The following is a 20,247-nucleotide window of genomic DNA, read 5'->3' as shown; positions in this document are numbered from 1 at the left end:
TAAAAACACATCGCTGAGAGAGCTAAAAGCTATTCTACGCCGAACGAATTCCAGAAGTGTTTGGAGGATTAGAAAAAGCGCTGGCATAAGTGTATAATACATCTAATGGGGATTATTTTGAAGGGGATGACATTGTTGTAGACGAATAAATAAACTGTTTTCTCGTTATTTTTCGAATGCACCTCGTATAAAACGTGGAGGTAACAGGGTTCCAATGATATAGGTATTGAAAGTAGAATCTGGGACACTCTTCACCCGCAGGAATCCACGGTTCTCCGATTAGTAATTGCGGCTGTCAGTCAGTCGTCCAGTCAATCGTACGTACAAGTCGACCCTCGCAAAATTTTCGGTGGTGGTATTTCGCCGACGCGAATCCTTGCCCGTTTCACTGTACTTAGCTCAACCACGTCGCGGCATCGCGTAGATGAACAAGAATTCCCGTGGTCAACATTGATATTAAACAACGAACGAATGAACCGCGTATCTTACATAACAATGATATGTGTAAACGTATTTAATTCCGCGGCCATTCAACATCGTCTCGATGTTTAGCAGCTATTTCTCCGGGTGACCGTATACACATAGCAGGAATGACATTAGCGCGATTGAAAACTATCAGCGAACTTTTTCTCTAACAAATTCACCGTACCTATTTTTAATTGTATTTCGAATTCAGTAGCAACGTTATTTTTATCCAACAATAAGACATATTCTCGGCAAAGTGTGTTACAACCGAACGTGCAGACTACAAGTAAAATAAACGAGCAGGAAGAATAGAAATAAAAATCGGAAATGAGATGGAAGGCGAGCTGATAAAATTAGCGACAACTTAGCGAGTGCACGTGAGGTGGTAAAGACCACACCGTTCGAGTTTCTAAAAGGTGTGTCGCCGCCTTGATGGGGGAGAGAAGGGGGCATGCGGCAGGAAGGTAGAGAGATACGTGCTACATGGTACAATATACAACAATAATTGGCAAAGAATTTGTAGCGCGTGGGTGGACACAAAGGGAACCGCCGCTGTCGCCGCCATTTCCCTAAAGAGGAAACAAGACCGTACGCGGTGCGGCGTGTATCTTTCAAAAGGAGAAAAAACAAAAGCGTATTAACTGGAGACAAAAAAAAAAAAAAACCGTGAGCGAAGGAAAGAAAAAATAAAAGAGAGAAAGAAAAATAGAAGTACCGGAGCGCGAATGCCGCACACTACGGCAGCATTGTCTCGTGTCGCCGCCGCTGCAACGAAACGGAAGATAAGTAAGTCCGAGTCCCCGGAGGGTTTTAACTCTGGTACAGTGGCACGCACGCACCGCTCTCCGCGGGTTATATAGCATATAGTAAAGACACGTCTGACATTCTGCGTATATAATTCGCAAGCATTATATATACGTAAACACACACGCGCACACGCGTACGTGGATATAGACGCAATCTGGGCAGCGCAACCACGGGAGAATGCAGCCACCTACGTGGACGGGAATGCGCAGTGGTGGATACTTTTATACTATATTCAGGGGAATGGATGCATGGATGCATGCATGCCGCCATGCATGGACGCCGCAATGAATTTCCGAGACTACGCAGCGCCTGCCTTCCCGGATTGCGCAACAACGAGCCGCAAGGCGCGGGTGGCTTTTGCCTGTATTGTAGGTTATAATGCAGCGCTATCGCTACGCAGGCTGCAGTCTTTCGCTGCAGCCGTGCCTATTGCAGTTTTACCTTTAACGGATACGAACCTGGTTCATATCCCCCTCCCCACATGTATAATGTATAAGTGATTAACATTCAAATGCACCCGAAGCTTTCCCTTGTATAAATTTACCTCGCTTGTTATGTGAAGTATACGATACGCGAGACCAGTAAGCGAAAATTGAATTTCGTATGATTGACAAAAGTTATTCTGCCTAGATTCAATTTCAGCAATTTTCTAAGAGAAAAAAAGGGAGGAAAAAAGTGTTCTATATATACTTGTATTTCGACCTGCTGCTACATGCGGTGACTAAAAATCAAGATTCGACTGTAGGTAGTAAAAATTTTTTATTCCAATTGTAATGTCAGTTTTGTTCTTCCATGCACTGCTGCGTTATAGCATACACGCTTACGCTTGTTACGCAAGTCGAAATATCGACGTGCAGTCTGCATCTTTCCCGCAAACGTATGTATCTTGACACGTCAAGCGTGTTACAACGTCGTACGCACGATGCATGCAGCCTAACTATAAGCGAAATTTATGTAACAGCGTATCGGCCAGACAGGCGTGTATAGGCGCCGCAGGTTAAGCACCCCTGACGATGGTGGTGGCGGTAGGGGGAGGGGGGGGGGGGGGGCGAGAAGAGCGTGGATTGGTCGGAGGGCTACGCACCTGGCGGACAGCTGCTCCTGCCGAAACGCATACACGCACACGCGTGCGCGTACGACGCTGCGTATAGAGCGAACGCAGTGTGACCTATACAGGCGCACATACGAACCGATCAACGAAACACCGAACTGTGAGCTCAACGATCACGGGCACGCGAGTAGGTACTGACTGCCCTGCGATGCGGAACGAAGAACAGCAGTGTAGAGAAGAGAGACGACGACGATATAAAAGTCAGCCAAGAAAGTAGGCATAACGACGTATGTGAATATTGCTGGAAGTGCGGCACGAACATTTTGGCATATACAGAGAGTAAATCCGTCTGTACTTATGTAACGCAATTATGATATCGTTCAAGAGGTTACTCGCCCGCCTGGCGCAAAAATAAAGTCCCGCAGGAGTTTGTATTACAAAGAATAATGTTTATTAAGGAATGGTGAGAAACTTTTACATTTCTTTACGTTGAGCGCCTCGTTACGAACTGACGCCGGTTGGCGTCGGTCATACAAGGTTCATTATTTGTAGAGGACGTCTCATACGCATGTGTGTCTAACTTCTACATCGGACCTTGGCCTAACCATTTTGCATTCGGGTTACAACAGAAGATGCATGATTTTGTTAAGCGCGGGAACACACTTTATCGATCGTGATACATCTCATGGTACGTGAGCGAGAAATCGTCAAATCGTAAGTCATGAAATAAACGTCGATCGGTATAAAGTACAAATTTTGTCAAAACATGCCCTGCTGAAAATGAATTATATTATAATGCGGGTGAATTAACTCGAAACGTTCAATCAGGACCTGGACGCATCGTCGTTCTTCCTATTAGAAAATTTAGAAAAAAAATCAGAGAGTTTATGAGCTTCCATGCATCAACAGACGCATGTATTATAATAGGTATGTATATACAAGCATGAAAACTCAAGGGTGATTATCCAGATCGTAGCTACGCGACCTGCTGCCGTGGCGTCGGTGCAGCTGCAGCAGAGAGCGCCACGTTCGTGCAGGATACCTATAACGTAGCTTTCTTTCGGGCGAAAGACGAGACCGAAGTTGTTTGTAGACAAAGTCCGGGGTGCCGTCTAGCAGAGTGCAGCCGGGTGGTGTGCGGGACTCGAGAGAGTTGGCGATGCAGCAAAGTCTTTTCGGTTCTCCGTGAACTCTCCCACATCCATCCCGTGGCAAACAAAGGCTTCGCCGGGGTGAAGAATATCTCGTGTTCCTCCAGTCTCAGGGTGTATCGACGCGTTGATAAGATTCAAGTATGCAACTACTTACGTACAAATTATCCGCAACAAGCATATATTGTATGTGTTCATGAAACGGATTAAAATTTGAAAGAAAAGAAACAAAATAAAAAGGAAAAAAAAAAGAAAAAAAGAAAACCAACCGATTTACTTTTCGAATCCCACAGTACTGCACTGCGCCGCAGCGTCGGTCGACGTTCTACAAACCGTGTCTTTCGAAACCCTGCTGTGGTACACAAAGGGTGCGTGTAGCCCCCCTAAGCCGCAGGTTCGCCATCAGGGGGTCGGGTCAACGAGAGAGACACTCGATGCAGGGATAATTGTCACGGTAGCGTATACCGCACCAGTCGCAGGTCCGTCTCTCGACTCAAGGCTAATCGGGCTAATCGTTTCCTCGAGGAAACTACCTGCAGCCCCAAGAAGCAGTACCAGTACCACCGTGGAGCAGAAAAATATCCTCCTCCCCTACGCATGTATTCGACTCTCGCCCTAGCGCTGTTCTCCGTCGTCTTCGGGGACCTGATTCATTGTTTCAAAATGTCTCTGTGAATGCGCTACCTGTCCACGCACCTCTTCATGAAAGCCCAACGCACACGCAGCCATTTTTGACTGGTAGTAGTGGTGGTTGTGGTTGTTACCGTAAGTACAACACGTGGTGCGTGCGCACGCATACATAGCCCGGCGTACTACGGAAGCCATTGGAAGCCAACTGTTCACTTTTGGAAATCCCAGGTTCGGGGGACCTGCCAGCAGGAGCTGGACGACTGGTACCGACAGGTCTCACCTTCCGCGACTAATTACAGTTAAGATATACTTATTCTAAATAAACAACTTGTATATCCCAGGTACGATTCGGAAATTAACCTGGACATATCGCGTCATGCCTCGGAACAATCGGAGGCCTCTTAGCGTCTTCCCGGGTCTGTTTAATGCGGAAAGGTCAATGGTATTAACTACCAGTACCTACTTATCACCCATGGTTTTGAACCGCTTTCTCCGGGGTGCGGGAGGGAAGAAAAATCTACATCGAATCTCGGCTACAATAATTCCCAGAATCAAGTAAAGTCCCCTGAAAAGAAGAAAATTGAGAGGGTCGAGAAGGGGTTCGATCGGCTCGATCGTATATATAGTGACAAAAACTAACGTCCAAAAGAGTTCACGTCGCAAGGATATAAAATCACGTGTATAACAACATCGAACGAACGAACGAACCAGCCAGTCATTCCGCTAGCTAGCTAGCCAGCCAGCCAGCCAGCCAACCTCTGCAGGCGTAAACTTATGTAGGTATCGACCGCCACGACTATAAATACTCTTATACGTGTCTATTGCACGTTCAGAGTTTATCAGAGAAGGGGATGGTTGTCGGTGGAAGTGGCGGCGTCATAAGCGAATACGGCGCACGCAAATCATCCGTATAAACCACGTATCTAAAATAATTTCAATTTCAGCTCTCCGTCCGTATATCCTTTGTCAAATTATTTCCGCCTTGCGATGCATGGGGAATAATATGTAAAATTTTTAAATCAATTTCCTCGAAAGAACGTCCTCCTTGAAAAAGAAAAGAAAAGAAAAGAACTCTCTCTGAAAAAAAACAAAAAAAAAAAAACCGGATACCTATGCAATTAAAGTTTTCCGGCCGAAAAACCCCCGACAACGCTGCACCTTTTTTTCTGCATCATGTTACAGTTACACCGCCTTATACAGCTCGGGGTTCCACGCATGGCTCTCACGTCCACCACCACCAGCAACCCTGGTGCTGCAGAGGAGGCGTCGATGGCGTCGGGGGGCCTGCTGCTGCTCTCTCCTCTCCTCTCCTCTCTTCTCCTCACCACCGTGTCTGCATGCAGCGCGTCCGCATGTTGAGGGCGGTGGTGGATGATCACGAGTCACGACGACCCGGGTTCCCATTCTCTCGACAAGCGTTCAAGCTGTACCCCGGTGTAACGGTGCGCGTCGGTTAGTGGTGGTGGGTAGACGTCGTTCAGTGGGGCCCAGAGACCATATGGCGTTGCAGTAGAGAAGGCCGGAGGCCTGACGCCCTACCGCCTCGAATCGCCTCGTATACATACATACATATGTACATACATACACATGTATATCGTACATATACAGACGTTATATACATATACGTCCGTATTACCCGCGCGAATCAGTGGAGAGGAGGAAAGCGTACGGTCCTGCATTCTGCTGTATAAGACGTAACAGGAATTTTCTTACTCGGCGTCGCGTCGCGTCGCATGCGTTCGGTCGGGAGATAATAAGAGAAAAATGTCAAGATTTAAAGGCGGGATGGAGAGAGGGAGGGGAGGAGGAGGAGGAGGAGGAGGAGGATACAATGCAGCATGCACGCTGTAGTCGATGCCTCTCCGAGCTTATCGTCACGTGGCGAACGCGAGATTCCACGTGCGCACGTGCTCGTGTATCGTTTCGTGACTACCTACTGCATAGAATCCTCCTACAGGTTTAGAAGCGGTTAATCAATTATGCATGTCCAATGGAACAGTCAACGTTTCTCAAGAACCTGGGCACCGTAGGATAATTTTTATTTTTCTAGGCCAGTATAGAAACAAGCGATAATCGAATAAATAATAATACCACGCGTTCGCGCGTCGTGTATACATCAATGTAAAATGTAATTGTGAGTAGAAAAAAAGAAGGAAAAACAATAAACGACATCCGGTTGAAATATAAAAATAATATAACGATTATAATCAATGATAAATAATTGTTTTCCATATCTAAAGAGATCGTGTCGTGTAATGCTTCCACCGCATCGATAAAAACCGGAGGCAGTTGCGAAGAGAAATTGAAAACCAAGTATCGCACCAAGGTCATAATACAGCAAGCAGCGTATTACGGAAACAGGAAAATTATTCTCAATTACATCTTGCGTGAAACAGTATTATTATGTGAAATATTATTTTCATCCTCATTTTAAAAATTAAACGCGAGCTATTCATTCAAGTGTCAAAGAATTAACAATCGACCGACTATCGCTATGTCTATAATTCCATTCAATTACACGTGTAACGCGTAGTCAAATATTTTATCCCCATCGTTCCTTCTTTTTCTTAGAAAAGTTCAATCATAATCTTGAAACCGTAGCTGTCAAAAAATGTAGCGAATGTTTAAATGTTCTACTTTATCAGACGTTATAATCGGAATATTACGTGCGTATATTTGTATAGCCATACTTGTAAGTGCATCACACCGTGCACGGTAAAGAGGCCGTAGGAATGGACCGAAGCACGTACATATAACGCATACAAATTCCGGTTCTCTTCTCTCGAAAAAGCTGCCGCTTTCTTATGCTTTTCTACACTTTATTATTATACACGGCTATGCCCCGGAGGGATATTCATGCGTGTGTTCGTCAACGAGTAGAGGTATGAGTGCGTCATACGCGTCCATATCCGACTTTCCCGCGAGTAGAATTCGGCCACCGTAAACGCGATCAAGACTTTGCGGGCTCGCGCCAGGAAATGGCAGGTGCGAGAGAAGATCGAGCCGTAAAACTGGGATTGCTCGATGCATCGTTTCGGACGAGCTCGCGCGTTACTCGCTTCTATAATGCAGTTTTGCACGCCAATTTTGGTGCCATTGCGCATTGATAAGCTTCGATCGGCATAAAGTGGAAAAGAAATAGACACAAAAAAAAAAAAAAAAAAACGTGAGGGAAAGAGATACGATATCATCGAACTATTCGGTTCATCGGACATAATTTTCAATGCTTATGCAATAGACTTATGCGTACATTACTGCACGTAAATCACACGAACGCGTGATAATTTACAGCGATCAGCTCCAAGTCTATATCTAGGTATTATTTATACAGGAACGACGATGTAGCGGCCGCAGCTTGCTTATGTGTGTATTCCGTGTTTCTTCCGCGGGATGATGATCGAGCAAAGCAATACATATTCCAGGATTCGCTCATCTACGCCAGGCCGCTGCATCGTTCCGGGAACACGTATCTACAGGGTGGGCCGAAAATAAATAAATAAATAACTAAACCGGAACCGATTTGAAATATGTGAATAAGATTCGAACGCGTTTACAGATATTTAAAAACTTGTCAGGTGAACGAGACTAGGAAAATTTTAAAAATGCCAGAATCAAATTTCAAATCATAATTTAAGATGGAAATTAAGTCGAACATTCTTTAGTATTCGTTCATTTTCATCCTCCCAGCGACTTTTTCAAAACCAGTTTTTCAACACCGTGTAACTCATCAACGAATCAAGATTTATCGGATCTTCGAACGCGGAATGAAAGATTAATTTCTTTAGTTTCGAGCGGGGCGGGGAGTTTTTTTTTCTTTGGTCCGCCCCGTAAGTGCATACAACCAGGAGTATCATGTATAGGATTTCGCAGCTATTAGCATGGTCCGAGGCAAGGCGGGCAGAGAGTGCTGCGCGATTCGCGGATAATGTTATAAATTATACGTATAGCGGTGAGTATAAAATATTGCGATATGGACGGATGGCGGATCGTCCGCGAAACCTTTACGTATACATAATAGATTTCAAATCAATCGAAATCGGGGCTGGGATCGCTAAACGTACAATGTACACATGTTTCTCTTAGTTTCTTTTTCAGAGCGAAACACCGGGAAATTTCAATTCTCGGGATGTATCGTTAGTATACATATGTCGTAGCATATGACGTACGTATAATAATCATGTATAAATATATATAGCCTATTGTGCCGTGGATATGGATCACGCAGACGGGGAGGAGCAAATAAAGCAATAACGTATTTACGCGTACAACATAACTGCACAGGCTGGATCTTATACGTAAGACAGGTTATATAATTGATCCAGATGCGTGTACACGACGCAGACAGTTACAGTCGGATCGTTGAATTAAGCCTATTGTGTATGCCTATAATTTTGCACGTACATACATATAGTACACGTACGTAGAGATCGCTCCATGTAACGCGTACCGCGGTTAATTAATATACTGATATTCAAACATATATGTACCGGAAACGAAACTCTCGTTTAATATTTCGAATATCGTATAAAAACAAATGTGAAAAAAACCAAGTTATTTCCTGTTCATTTTTTATAAACTGGCAGAGATCCAAAAACTATGCAAACTATCTGTTATGCTTTACTCCATAGTGTCACTTTATGTGGAATAGTTGCTTGGGGAGGAGCACATGCGATTGTTATTGGACCTCTGCAAAGATTACGGAACAGGCTCGTGAAAATAGTGCTTAAAAATTCGAAATTGAAAAGACTTACGAGATTTTAAAGCTCCTTTTTTATTGTACAATCATTATTATATTAGTATGAAAAGTTGAAATTAAACAACGACAGCTCAAGCAGCAATACGAGAAATAAAAACCTAATCCTTTCTTAATTTAAAAAAGGAAATTTACGACAGTAATAGTTTCATAACAACAATGATTTACTTTGGTAAGCTTGATAATAACTCGAAACTATCCAACTTGAAGAAAAATACTGTAAAAAAGAAACTGGGAAATTGGGTTATCGGTACAAGGAAATAATATGGCTTATCTATGTATTATTGAGCTATCCATTTTTGTTAGAATGTCTTTCCACGCCGGACCTATGTTAAGATGTTTAATCACCTCTATAGGATATAATGATGGAATATTTCTCATACCCAATATTGTATCATCTGGCTTTAAATAAATAAATAAATAAATATCCGTGAAAGCCGTTGATAAATCAGAAAGGTAAAGGGTAAAAATTCATTCAAAACGACTTGCAGGGAGTTGGATTTTCAAAATCCGAACAGTTTTCTCTGTTACGATTTACTAGCTGAATTTCAAACAATCCTAAGGCTGCGACGAGATAACGATGTTTCCTAAACGTGCATCGTTACAGTAACGTAACCAACTTCAACTTCATAAAAATTCTCGCTCTTTCCTTCACCTGCGTGATACGGGAATACACAATCGCGAAGGGCCAAGGGTACACGAACACAACTAGATTGCGGTCGGCATGGCATATATTATTTATAGCACTGTGTAGTATATAATAGGCTGAGAAAGAGAGAGAAAGAAAGAAAGAGAGAGAGAGTGAGAGATCTCCTCGCGACCGCGGTCCCTTCCATTGCTGTATCGGTTTGAAGGCGACGCGATACCGGCTCTTCTAGGAGCCAAAGAACCTTTTATGGAAATGACAACGCGGCTGCTGCACGTCGAGTTATAAGACATCGTCGCCGACTACGCCGAGTATTAACAGCTATACCTACACTGCAGGCGAGTCCACGCGTCGCGTGGAGGAAAAAGAGAAGAAAAGATCGGGAGAACAAATTTTCACCCATCAGCCGGATACGGCGCATACATAACCGTTTAGAGGCAGCGAGTAAGATGGAACGGAACATACGCCTACCTTACCGTTTACCGTATCGAAACGTTGAAACAAAAATTTACCATCTTGCACCTTCAGGGTTAAATAAAGTAACTAGAGAAGTTGAATTTATAAAATCTGGGTTCCTTCGTGCTTTGTTAACGGTTTCCTAAATTTCAGACAATCCTCCGGTGTTGCAAAATGACAAGTTTTTCGAAAGCCGCGTCATTGCAAAATTTTACAAGTCGACCACAACGACGGTGTCTCAACCATGCTCTGTAACCATCCATATTCTCGCAATAATTGGAATATTAATATTCGACAATTAACGATCATGCACAGGTATTACATCCCATTTTTCCCCCTCTCTCATTAATTTCTCAAAAGCTCAGCATGGCTACCGCGGTTCTTTGAAAGCTTAACGTACGTGCATCGTGCAGTCCGCCTACAGACCCGGTCCGTAACGCGTGTAACGCTAGTAGTAGGGTGCGACATCATCGACAGGGGGATTTCTTCTTTATATCTTTCGACAAGGGTCCGGAGGAAAACGAGACCCCCCCCCCTCCTAAGGATAAACATTTTTTTGTTTCTAATTTCTTCTTCTTTCGTCAGTTTTCCCCCTTGCCTCGCCCCGTCGCGTCGTTCATGCATTTTGGTTTTCCCCGGACCCCGAGAGGGCGTCGAGAGGTGGTGACGTGGGTTTTTCGGTGCCTGTACGGAACCTGTTTTGAGCCGAGGGCCGAGGGGAGGGGCTGGGTCATTTCCGGTCCGTACCTCCTCGTCATATCCACTGCAGTTGTAATAAGCCCGTCCCTCTCGATCCCTGTCTCTATCTCTTTCTCTTTCTTGCCCGATCTCGCGGTATCGGAAACACATTGCATTACAATAGATAGAGACCAGTTTCGAAGATTCTTCGATCGCCCCTCCTCCGAGTGCATTGTACCATTATTTTTATTGGCTATGGTCAAGAGATGCGATAACATTTAATCACCGCAAACGAAATAACTTATAATAACGCCTCGTGTTACACATTTGCCGGGATAATGCCAACGAGGAAGTGGGTAACAAATAAAACATGGCTATTCGTTGAGTTTGCATTTGAAGAAAAAACAAAAGTAGGCAGGGTACGTTATACCTACCTACCTACCTACCTACCTACCTACCTACCTATACGAAGCTAGCTAACAATAAGAAAAGAGTGGGCAAAGAAAGTGCGGAGATTGAAATGAAATTATACACGCTTGGAACTGAGCGGAATGCATACTATAAATTCAGATATAACGTACACCCAGAGAAGTCGTGCGGATATATTATAGAGCTATACGGAAGAAGCGACTGGTGGGGGGGGGGGGGGGGGCAATAGTGTGTGAGCGTGTGTGTGCGTCGCTGCGCGAGTGTTTTTAGACATATACATATACATATAGAGTACATACATATATATGTAAACTGTAGAGAAGATTAACAAACGGAATAAGCTGCTAATCGTATTACTTCTAGCTAAGCCGTATTTAAATTGGATATGAATTCCATTTAATCAAACAATGCATGCATTATTCACGTATATGGTAGGTATAGCAATAGTATAAGGTACGCATAACATTATACCTCCTCCTCTATATACCGCACGTTTAATCATCATCGCTTCGGTTCGAAAATAATACGCATATCCATATACACGTACATAGGTGTGTGCGTGTGCATATATATATATATGTATATATAATAAAATAAATAATATATACACGCACATATATATATTTCGCGTCTGCATACGTTTAACGTTATATACATATGCGGGATCATCGTGAAAAACATGTACTGTTTCTCGTTGGAACGCGCTAATATCGCGCGGCTGTAATGTGCACTCTCAGACAAAATAACGACAACAATAATAACAATAACAACAACTGCAAGAAAAAAATTATACAAATAACAATAATGATGCAGTCAAATAAAAGCGACACGGACATAAGATTATTCGCATATAATGTGAAAATCGTCAAGAATTTCGTAAATATGTATGTATTGGACTAACTCAAAAAAAATTCTTTTTTTTTTCGTTTTCCCACTTCACGAAATAATAGTTTTTAACATAATATTGAATCTCGTGAAGGAAAGTGGCCGTCCGATGTTTTTAAGCGGTAACGCATCGTGATTTTGTATTTGCCATTTAATTAACACGGAAGAAATTCAATTCTGACGTTCGGAGGGAGATAATTGTTCTATACAACGACGGAACTCTGTGCGGTAGCGTTTTATAACTTGTATGTTTTCTTCGAATCGGCGCATCGTAGAAAATTTCAATCGCGCTCATACGTCAGTACATCCACCTTCGCAAACTCTTAAGGATTTAAATTGAAAACTTTTGTTTAAACAACAAAAAAAAAAAAAAGTATTTAATGAATAAGTACCATTTTTAAAGGATCAAAACCTGACGCATGTAAATGTTTAATGTAAAAATAGTATTTATCGGAACAAAATGTTTTTTTCTACGCGAAAAAGTTTCCATTAAAGTATTTGATAATTTTAATTTCCCGGCATACAGGCAGATCGAGTTCGGTTAGATTGAATAAATTTAATGTATTTCAGACAAATATTGTTCAACGTTTTACTGCGACCCAGTCGAGTAAGCTGGGCGTTTATAAGTACCCATTTGTCGAGAAGGTGAAAAACCACGTTTTGAGCAATATTGAATATCTCGAAGCTCGCGCGGTGAAAAATTTTCTACACCGCGCTTACTCGAAGAAAACATACAAATTGTCGAACGCTACCATATAGAGTTCCATCCGTTGTAGAGAAAAATTATTATCTCCCTCCAACGGTTAGAATTGAATTTCTTACGTGTTAATCAAATGGCGAATACAAAAACTCAATGCGCACCGCCTAAAAAAAAATCGCACGGCGATTTCCTTTCACAAGGTTCAACATTATATTATAAACTATGGTTTCGCGAGGTGGGAGATCCAGAAAAAAATATAGAACTTTTTTTTTTGAGGCAGTCTATTACGTATGCTTGTCGAAGCATCCGAGCATCGCGTGATAAGGAAAAATAGAAAAGAAACGAGATGCGACATTTCGGGGAATTCGTTCGCGGGGTTGCAGAATTTCAAAAGAGCGAGAGACGGCTGCAGCAGCAACAGCAGCAGCATCGGCAACGGCGGCGTGTCCACCCACGTGACCAACGCCATCTTGATGACGTAACATCTACGTGCCGATTATTATAGTGCGTCGATAAGCGCGATCCATGTTTTTTTTTTTTTTTTTTTTTAGTTTCTCTTCCTTTGATTTTGACATTGATAGTGGCGGTAATGACAATAACGACAACAACCAGAGATTTCAATCAGCATATTCAACCCATCGTACATATTCACAGACAAGTTTTATAATCCTACGAGAGTTGTAAAAAAAAAAAATAAAGAACAGAAAAAAAAAGAAACAAAACAACTTCCGACAAAAGTTTGATCGGAAGATAAGTGGAAGAAAGAAACTTTGGGATAAAGTAAATTGCGAATCGTCTTTATATATCAATAAATGTTGCATCTTAAATTCCCCCCCCCCAAAAAAAAAAAAAAAAAAAACTTGCATACGGTTATTACGTATAAACTTTGTTTTACCTGAGGACCACCACCGACGATGGATTGGTAGGCGGAATGAAAAACGCTACCGAGCTGAGTCAAGCCCTCGTCCTCCATTTGGAACATCATTTCCGTAGCCGTAGATCCGTTATTGTTGTTGTTATTGTTGTTGTTATTTCCCATCAACTTCTCCGTGTTACCCATGTCCCTATATATCGTGTTAGATTGCATTTTTATACCCCCGAACACACCGCTTCGGTAAAACTTGCAAATTCCTCTTCTTCTCGTATCTCTCGATTTCGTTGTAACACTTTTTCTCCCGCATGGAGCTTGCGGGAATTGTTTCTATCCCCCTTTCCCCCTGCCCCCCACCCCCCCCGCCCTCCCCGCCGCCTGCGTCGTTTTAAATAAATAAATATATACTACAATGTCCGCTATCTGCTTCTCGCGTACTTCCGTATAAAACGACGGAAGACGAATGTTGAAACTTCAGTCTCATTCTGCATCAGCTTATCCGCTCAAACTCCCGTGCACTTGTAACATAACTATACTTTTGACGAGATACTCGGGTTTATTATTAGTTGACGCGTTGAGTTTTCGTTTTTTACAATCGGTAGCTGTAGTAAGTACAACTATTTACACATTATCGAATTCACCTCACTTTCCTATTATAAACGTTGGATAATCGGTACGTAACGCGGTGAAAAATATCATTCCGTCGACAATTATTATCCACATTTTCCGGTATCCTGCACTGATTCTCCTCTCTCTCGCAATCAGTTGCGTTGCTAATTTATCACAGACTTTATTTATACATATATAAATATATCGTGATAAAACTTGTTTTAAAATTCCGAAACGTACGTGTCAATAAGTTTCCCAATTCGTTATAATATACCGCACATATTTCCTCTTTGTAGCAGGTAGAGATTTCGAAGGCGTCTCATACACACGCACGCATGTCGATGTTGGTACAAGTTAAATATATCCACTTATATACCGGCGATCGCGGAAAATATCTCTCTTTTTTTTTTCGTCCCTCTCTTCCCCTTTGCTATACCTAGCGCCGATGCTTCTCGCAGCTCAGATACACGTTACACAAGTCCGCGGAGTACTCGATATTGTACCTCTCCTTTTTAGAGAATTTTCGTTGACACGTATTATTTACACAACCCCCACCTTAAACACGTTTGAGGCAGCGAATTTTAATAGAATCACGAAATAGCGATAATCCTCGAACATCGTCTTTGATCGTGTCAAAAATAACGAGAGTACCGGCAACAGCAACAGCAATAACAACACCAACACCACTGCCACCACCACCACCGACAACAATAACAACAGTAATATATCCAAGCCTATATTACAATGCGCGTGTGCGATGCGGAGGAATGAAAAATATCAACGGCGAAACGAAAAAATGAAAGCGTCCAAATGGAGAAAATTAAAAATAAAAAAAAAAAAAAAATAGAAAATGAACAAATCGCCAACGAAACTATGCTATTTACAATCCTGGGATTATGTACACATTTGGACAGCAACGAGCCGTTTCAGCTGCATTGTAATATTGAATTCGGGATATTTGTTCGTCGTTATTGCTCATATATTTCGTTTATATCCATTCTTCGGTTGATATCATTATTATAATCAACATTACTTGATTTCGTTCTTGCAAGATTCACTTTTACATTTGTTTTTCTTTAACCAGGGGTGTTACAAAGTGAACGGTGATAATAACGCACCGTACCCCGCGGACTACAACGAATATGAAAATTACACGCTGCTGTTACGAACGGCACACGTCGCGTCGCGGTTACACACGTACATAAGCCTACATACGTGCATAGGATCTAAGGATACACAGTTACGCGTCGTCGTAACAAACTATCGGATGTAGTAACTATCGATGCGCAGGTACGGGTACGTATATTGTACGCATACGCGATAGAATGTAAGTAAGAAGAAGAGAAAGGAGAATGACAGGACGAAGAACGAGGCTCGAAGATCACTGCGACGCGCATCAAAGACGTGGCCTCGCTAACGTACGCGACGCGACTGATATTTCTAAGGGGGCGCCTCGCCCGTCTCCCCTGCCCCCAGCTCCGCCCCCTCTCCGGCCGTTCTCCCCCTCCGACGCCCCTGCCCGCCTCCGCCCCTCGAGCAACGTACGATCATTATCCCTCACTCCAGCCCCCGCGGGCCTCCTCAGCTCCCCTCGTGGTTCGCGCGGAGAAGCTCTTTCCTTGTTTCTCTCTGCGAGCGAGCGTCGCGACGCTTCCCCTCAAGCGGTAGGCGAATCCAACGCTCGGTCGTCGTCGTTTCGTCGGGACTCTGTTGTAACGCTGCAATCGCAGGGCCGACAGGCTTGTGTGTACACGGGCGCAGGCAACCCCTAACGAAAGAAGGAGGGAACCGGAGAACGGAAGAAAGAAAGAAAGAAAGAAAGAAGGAAAGCCGGAGGAGGGAGGGCTACTAGTTTTTGCCGTACCCGAAAGAATTACTAACCGAGCTAAAAATATCGTCCCACTTGTTGAGTCAAAAACCTTTATTGTAAACCCTCGCGCGCCCGATTTACGACCATTTCTTTATTTTTCCCCTTTCATCCGCTTCATCGCTCTATAACTCTTCTCCTTCCTCTCTTTGTTCGTCTCTCTATCCATCTCTCGCGCTCTCTGTATGATTTGCGTATACATGACGTGTGTGTGGGGTGTTTCACGGAAAAATGATTTGCGAATATCCATCGTGGCACCCTCTGAAAAGTTTGTTTGGGTTGAAAAAAAAAGATTCACTCCAAAGACGCGCGTTCTACGTTACGTCTAAGATGGCGCTCATCCTTGGAGAGAATCATTCTTTCAACCCAAACCTTACAGAGGGTGCCACGATGGAAATTCGCAAATAATTTTTTCGCGCAACACCCTTACGTGTATATACCATACCGATTGTCAGAGGCGCAAATATCGCATGTATAGGTTTACGTACGACGTGCGATGTGTAAGTACATCGCACACACAAAACACGCGTGTACCTACGCGAGATACGCATACATGCAGGAACTGCAGAATATTTTTCGACCGATGCGCGCAACGCATAACGCGCAATATTTAGCAGAAACGGAGGTGTCGTCGGTCGGTTGGAGTTTAAAAGCTTTATAACTGCGATCATGTTTACGCAAAACTAAGCTAATTCAATTTCAACGGTTGGTGGTCGTGGTGGCTATACCTATAGGAATTAGCCTTACTTGTCGAGGGGAAGACGTCGTTTGCACGCGGCTACTAAAAGTGTTTTTAGCATCGCGAATACGTGTAGGTACCGCGATCTCTCTTTACAGATGCGGTATTGTTAAATAACTGCACACGTACAAACGCGCATCAATTCAAGATCCCTGAACGAACATATTTAATAAGAAACAAAGCGCATCGCGCGCCGACCATTTTCGTATTATTACGTACGTACGTATCGCGTTGCGTAACTACCAAAGAAGTACCAGTGGCGCAAGGTTATGTCATTTGAATAGCTAAACTGCACTCTAAGCGCGCCCCAACTGTAACGATATCTACAGAGAAAATTATAATACCTACTCGAATTCGCCCGCTTTCTTTATTATCATTTTTTAGCGCATAATCGTGGTGCATGTTGCCTATCACAAGGGCAAACAAGGACTGATGGCTCTGAAATCTTTTTTTCTCCCAATCGAGCGTGGCTGCAGCTCGTCTAAATCCAACCTTACGTGCTTTATACTCTATGTGTATATACATGTATATACATACGTGCATCCTGTTGCAGCACATTACAAGCGCCAGCGACGGGCCTGCAGTGCTGACGAGATATGGAAGCGTTACGCGTGTTACGCGGGATTATAACGTACCGTATAATATTCAAATCCTGTAGCAAAGTTTGGTAAACGCGCGAGTTATGTCGCCACGACACGATGCCGAGTCACCCACCCACCCATCCGTCCATAGTCGAGTATGTTATATGCATATCATACATACGAAGCTGGATCTAAGCGATGGATCATCTATTTTTAGATTCAACGGCTTTTGTCGACGTATACATAGAGTATATAATGTACCGTACGTGTATATGTATATCAGTTAATTGAGAGTGCGACACACGCGTATAAATGTACGACAGCGTGTACGTGGTACATAGGTTGTAAGAGAAAAAATGTGGCGCGGACTTCTATAGAATACTTTTTCGTGTCAAGCTAACACTATTTAACGTCGATCTAACATGCACTGTCTCACGTTCAAGTTCAGAATCGACCCAAAAAGTTGTTATATAGTAGCCCACACGGCCGAAAATTGGTCGATTTTAACAGTGTCATTTTTTACAGTCTAATAACGTAGACGCCGAGCGAAGTATGTATAATGGCACAGCTATCTTACGACTTGTCGTTCGCATGCTTTTTCTAACCGACTTGTGTCCATATGTTGCATATGCAACACCCATACGGAGAAACTCGCGTGACTCGAAGACGAAGACCAGGACGTACTTCGCGCTGCTCCGGGAGCTCTTCGGTTAATTGTAAACCACCAGTCAATCTCCTGCAGCTACACCTATATCACGTAGGTATACTTTTTGGCTCGGTAGGATATGTTGGATAAGAAGTTTGCGGTGGGAAGATGTTTCGAATCCTTTAGCTTGCTGCAAAGTCGGCCGACACGATCGCGGTTCGTCGATATGGGTATATCGATGATAACGTCGGTAAATGCGAAATAGCTGAGGGCACATCAAGAGTATCTACGTACATTATATGCGGTATATCGTGTAGGAATATTAATACAGCGTAGCGGCGTTGCTTCCTAAGATCGAAGGTTGTGACGTCACCTCGCGCCTCGCTTACAGTTTATACAGTTGGCACGGCGAGGTTACCTAATTATTTGTGAATTCTTTAATGACAAAATTTCATACGCGCGCGCGTGTGTGTGTTTGTGTGTATGTATGTGTATATATATGTATATTGCTTTATATATGCTTCGATACTCGTTACGAGTGATCTACAATATATTGATAAACGTGTAACAAGCTGTGTTAATTTTTTTTTTTTTGTCTTCTTTGAAATGATTATGATGAAAAAAGAAGTGAAACGCGTGAATTCATTTCCGTATATATGTAGAAGAAAATAAATTATCGCGGTGATGATATTTACGAATTTATATTATAGAAATTCCAAGCTACGGAGATTGTATTATTATTATAATAACTAAAATTCAACTCCCAGGACAAAGTATTAATCATTAGCTGTAGAAACTCGAAATTCCGTTGTACGCCACGTATGTGAAAACAATTCAATGAATTGACTGTCGCATAAATTGTCACCTCCAAAAGCTGAGTGTCGCTTATTGTATAAACGTAAAGCATATAGTAGGCATATGCGGTTATTGAAACAGACTTTCGATCATTTCTTTCCGCATATACATTATACACAATTCCTTTTCCCGATTCGCACTTCACCTCTCCACCCTTATCTTCGCGTGTGTGTGTCTTCTAATTCTTCTTTCAAACAAAGGGATGCTTCTTTGTATGTACGGTGGACTTACAGGGGGTAGAAGAGATATTATATGTATATACTGAATGGCGGCCAGCTAGTAAGGCAAGATCGCAGGCTGCAGAGTGGGTGGGTGGCTGGGACGAAGGTTACCAGCGTCAGTACAGAAGGAAGCTGGCTGGCGGACGGGAAGGGACGAGAGGATGGGGAGGGAGAAGGGGGAAACTGGGAGAGCAGGGCAAGAAGGGGAGGGGGGAGGGGGAGGGATCTACTACCCTGGAACACATTAACTGCACGGCGGGAGGATGCCGCGAGCATTGTCGTAGGCATCGGGTTTTGAAAAGATTTCTCAAATATTAAAAAAATTCATTGTCGACGACGTTGAAAACCGACGTATCACTTGCAATTGCAGTATAGGAGGGGTCACGACCGTCAGATAACTGCTGTCGATAGTTTATAAGAAAACGGAAAATGGAACCCATGGATCGGTAAAACGACGTATACGCTACCGCCGTAAGTGAACATAATATACAAGCGACGATGATAACCGTAACGCACATAGAGACGGGATTTCACGAATCGACAGTAAAATGCGAACCGGTGGATTGGATAGGTACAAAGGTATAAAAGTAAGTATCACAGCGTGCCACCAACCCCCGATTATAAAGTCTGACGCCAATGGACGGAAAGAGGGAGCGAGCGAGCGAGCGAGTGAGGTTAGGGGCAGACGACGCGGAGGGACGTGGAGGAACATCGAGGCGGGTAGGCGGAGGTTAGTATTACGCCTGTACGTAGGCACACGCACACAGAGCTACACCTTATAGGTGGTAGGTTGCTTACGCACACCATCGGATTCCCGAGAGCTCAGAAGCAGAAGCAGAAGCAGAAGCAGCAGACACAAACGTTCTATGTAGGTACCTAGAACCGGGACGCGTATTGGCACACCGGCTAGGGCGTATATGGCGGAGGGAGAGAGTGGGACGGGATGCTGCAGGATGGGTCGTGGGTCGCTCGAGATGCTTAGGGTGAGATTTAGTAGGTCTCCCTTCCTCCCTCGCTCCCACCCTGCATCGTGTATACCGTATACACGTACACACACGCCCTGTACCTACACGTGGGCGTGTAGAGCGGGTCACAGATATAAACCGTACTTACGTATATGGAGGTATATAATATAATAACATATAACTTTACTCGTCTTGTGTTATAGTCGCGTTTAAGGGCGTATTAAGGTACAGGAATACCGTAG

At 43.4% G+C, this 20,247-nt stretch overlaps 1 protein-coding gene across 3 annotated transcripts in view; it reads right to left on the bottom strand.

Annotated features, from left to right (window-relative positions):
• LOC107220997 (transcription factor 12) overlaps positions 1-20,247 on the bottom strand; it is an 82,237-nt gene that overhangs the window by 35,059 nt on the left and 26,931 nt on the right. The window contains exon 1 of one of the 3 annotated variants that reach the window (XM_046737589.1): positions 13,547-13,853. The exons of the other annotated variants lie outside the window; for them this stretch is intronic. Within the exon in view, the coding sequence (XP_046593545.1) occupies positions 13,547-13,738 (192 nt within the window). The 5' untranslated portion in view covers positions 13,739-13,853. Of the gene's footprint in view, positions 1-13,546; positions 13,854-20,247 lie in introns of those variants that run through there. 3 annotated transcript variants of the gene reach the window in all.

The sequence above is a fragment of the Neodiprion lecontei genome, chromosome 4 (genome assembly GCF_021901455.1).
Source record: "Neodiprion lecontei isolate iyNeoLeco1 chromosome 4, iyNeoLeco1.1, whole genome shotgun sequence".
Taxonomy (NCBI): Eukaryota; Metazoa; Arthropoda; class Insecta; order Hymenoptera; family Diprionidae; genus Neodiprion; species Neodiprion lecontei.
Note: the sequence above shows the minus strand (reverse complement) of the source record. Positions and strands in the feature narration are given on the sequence as shown.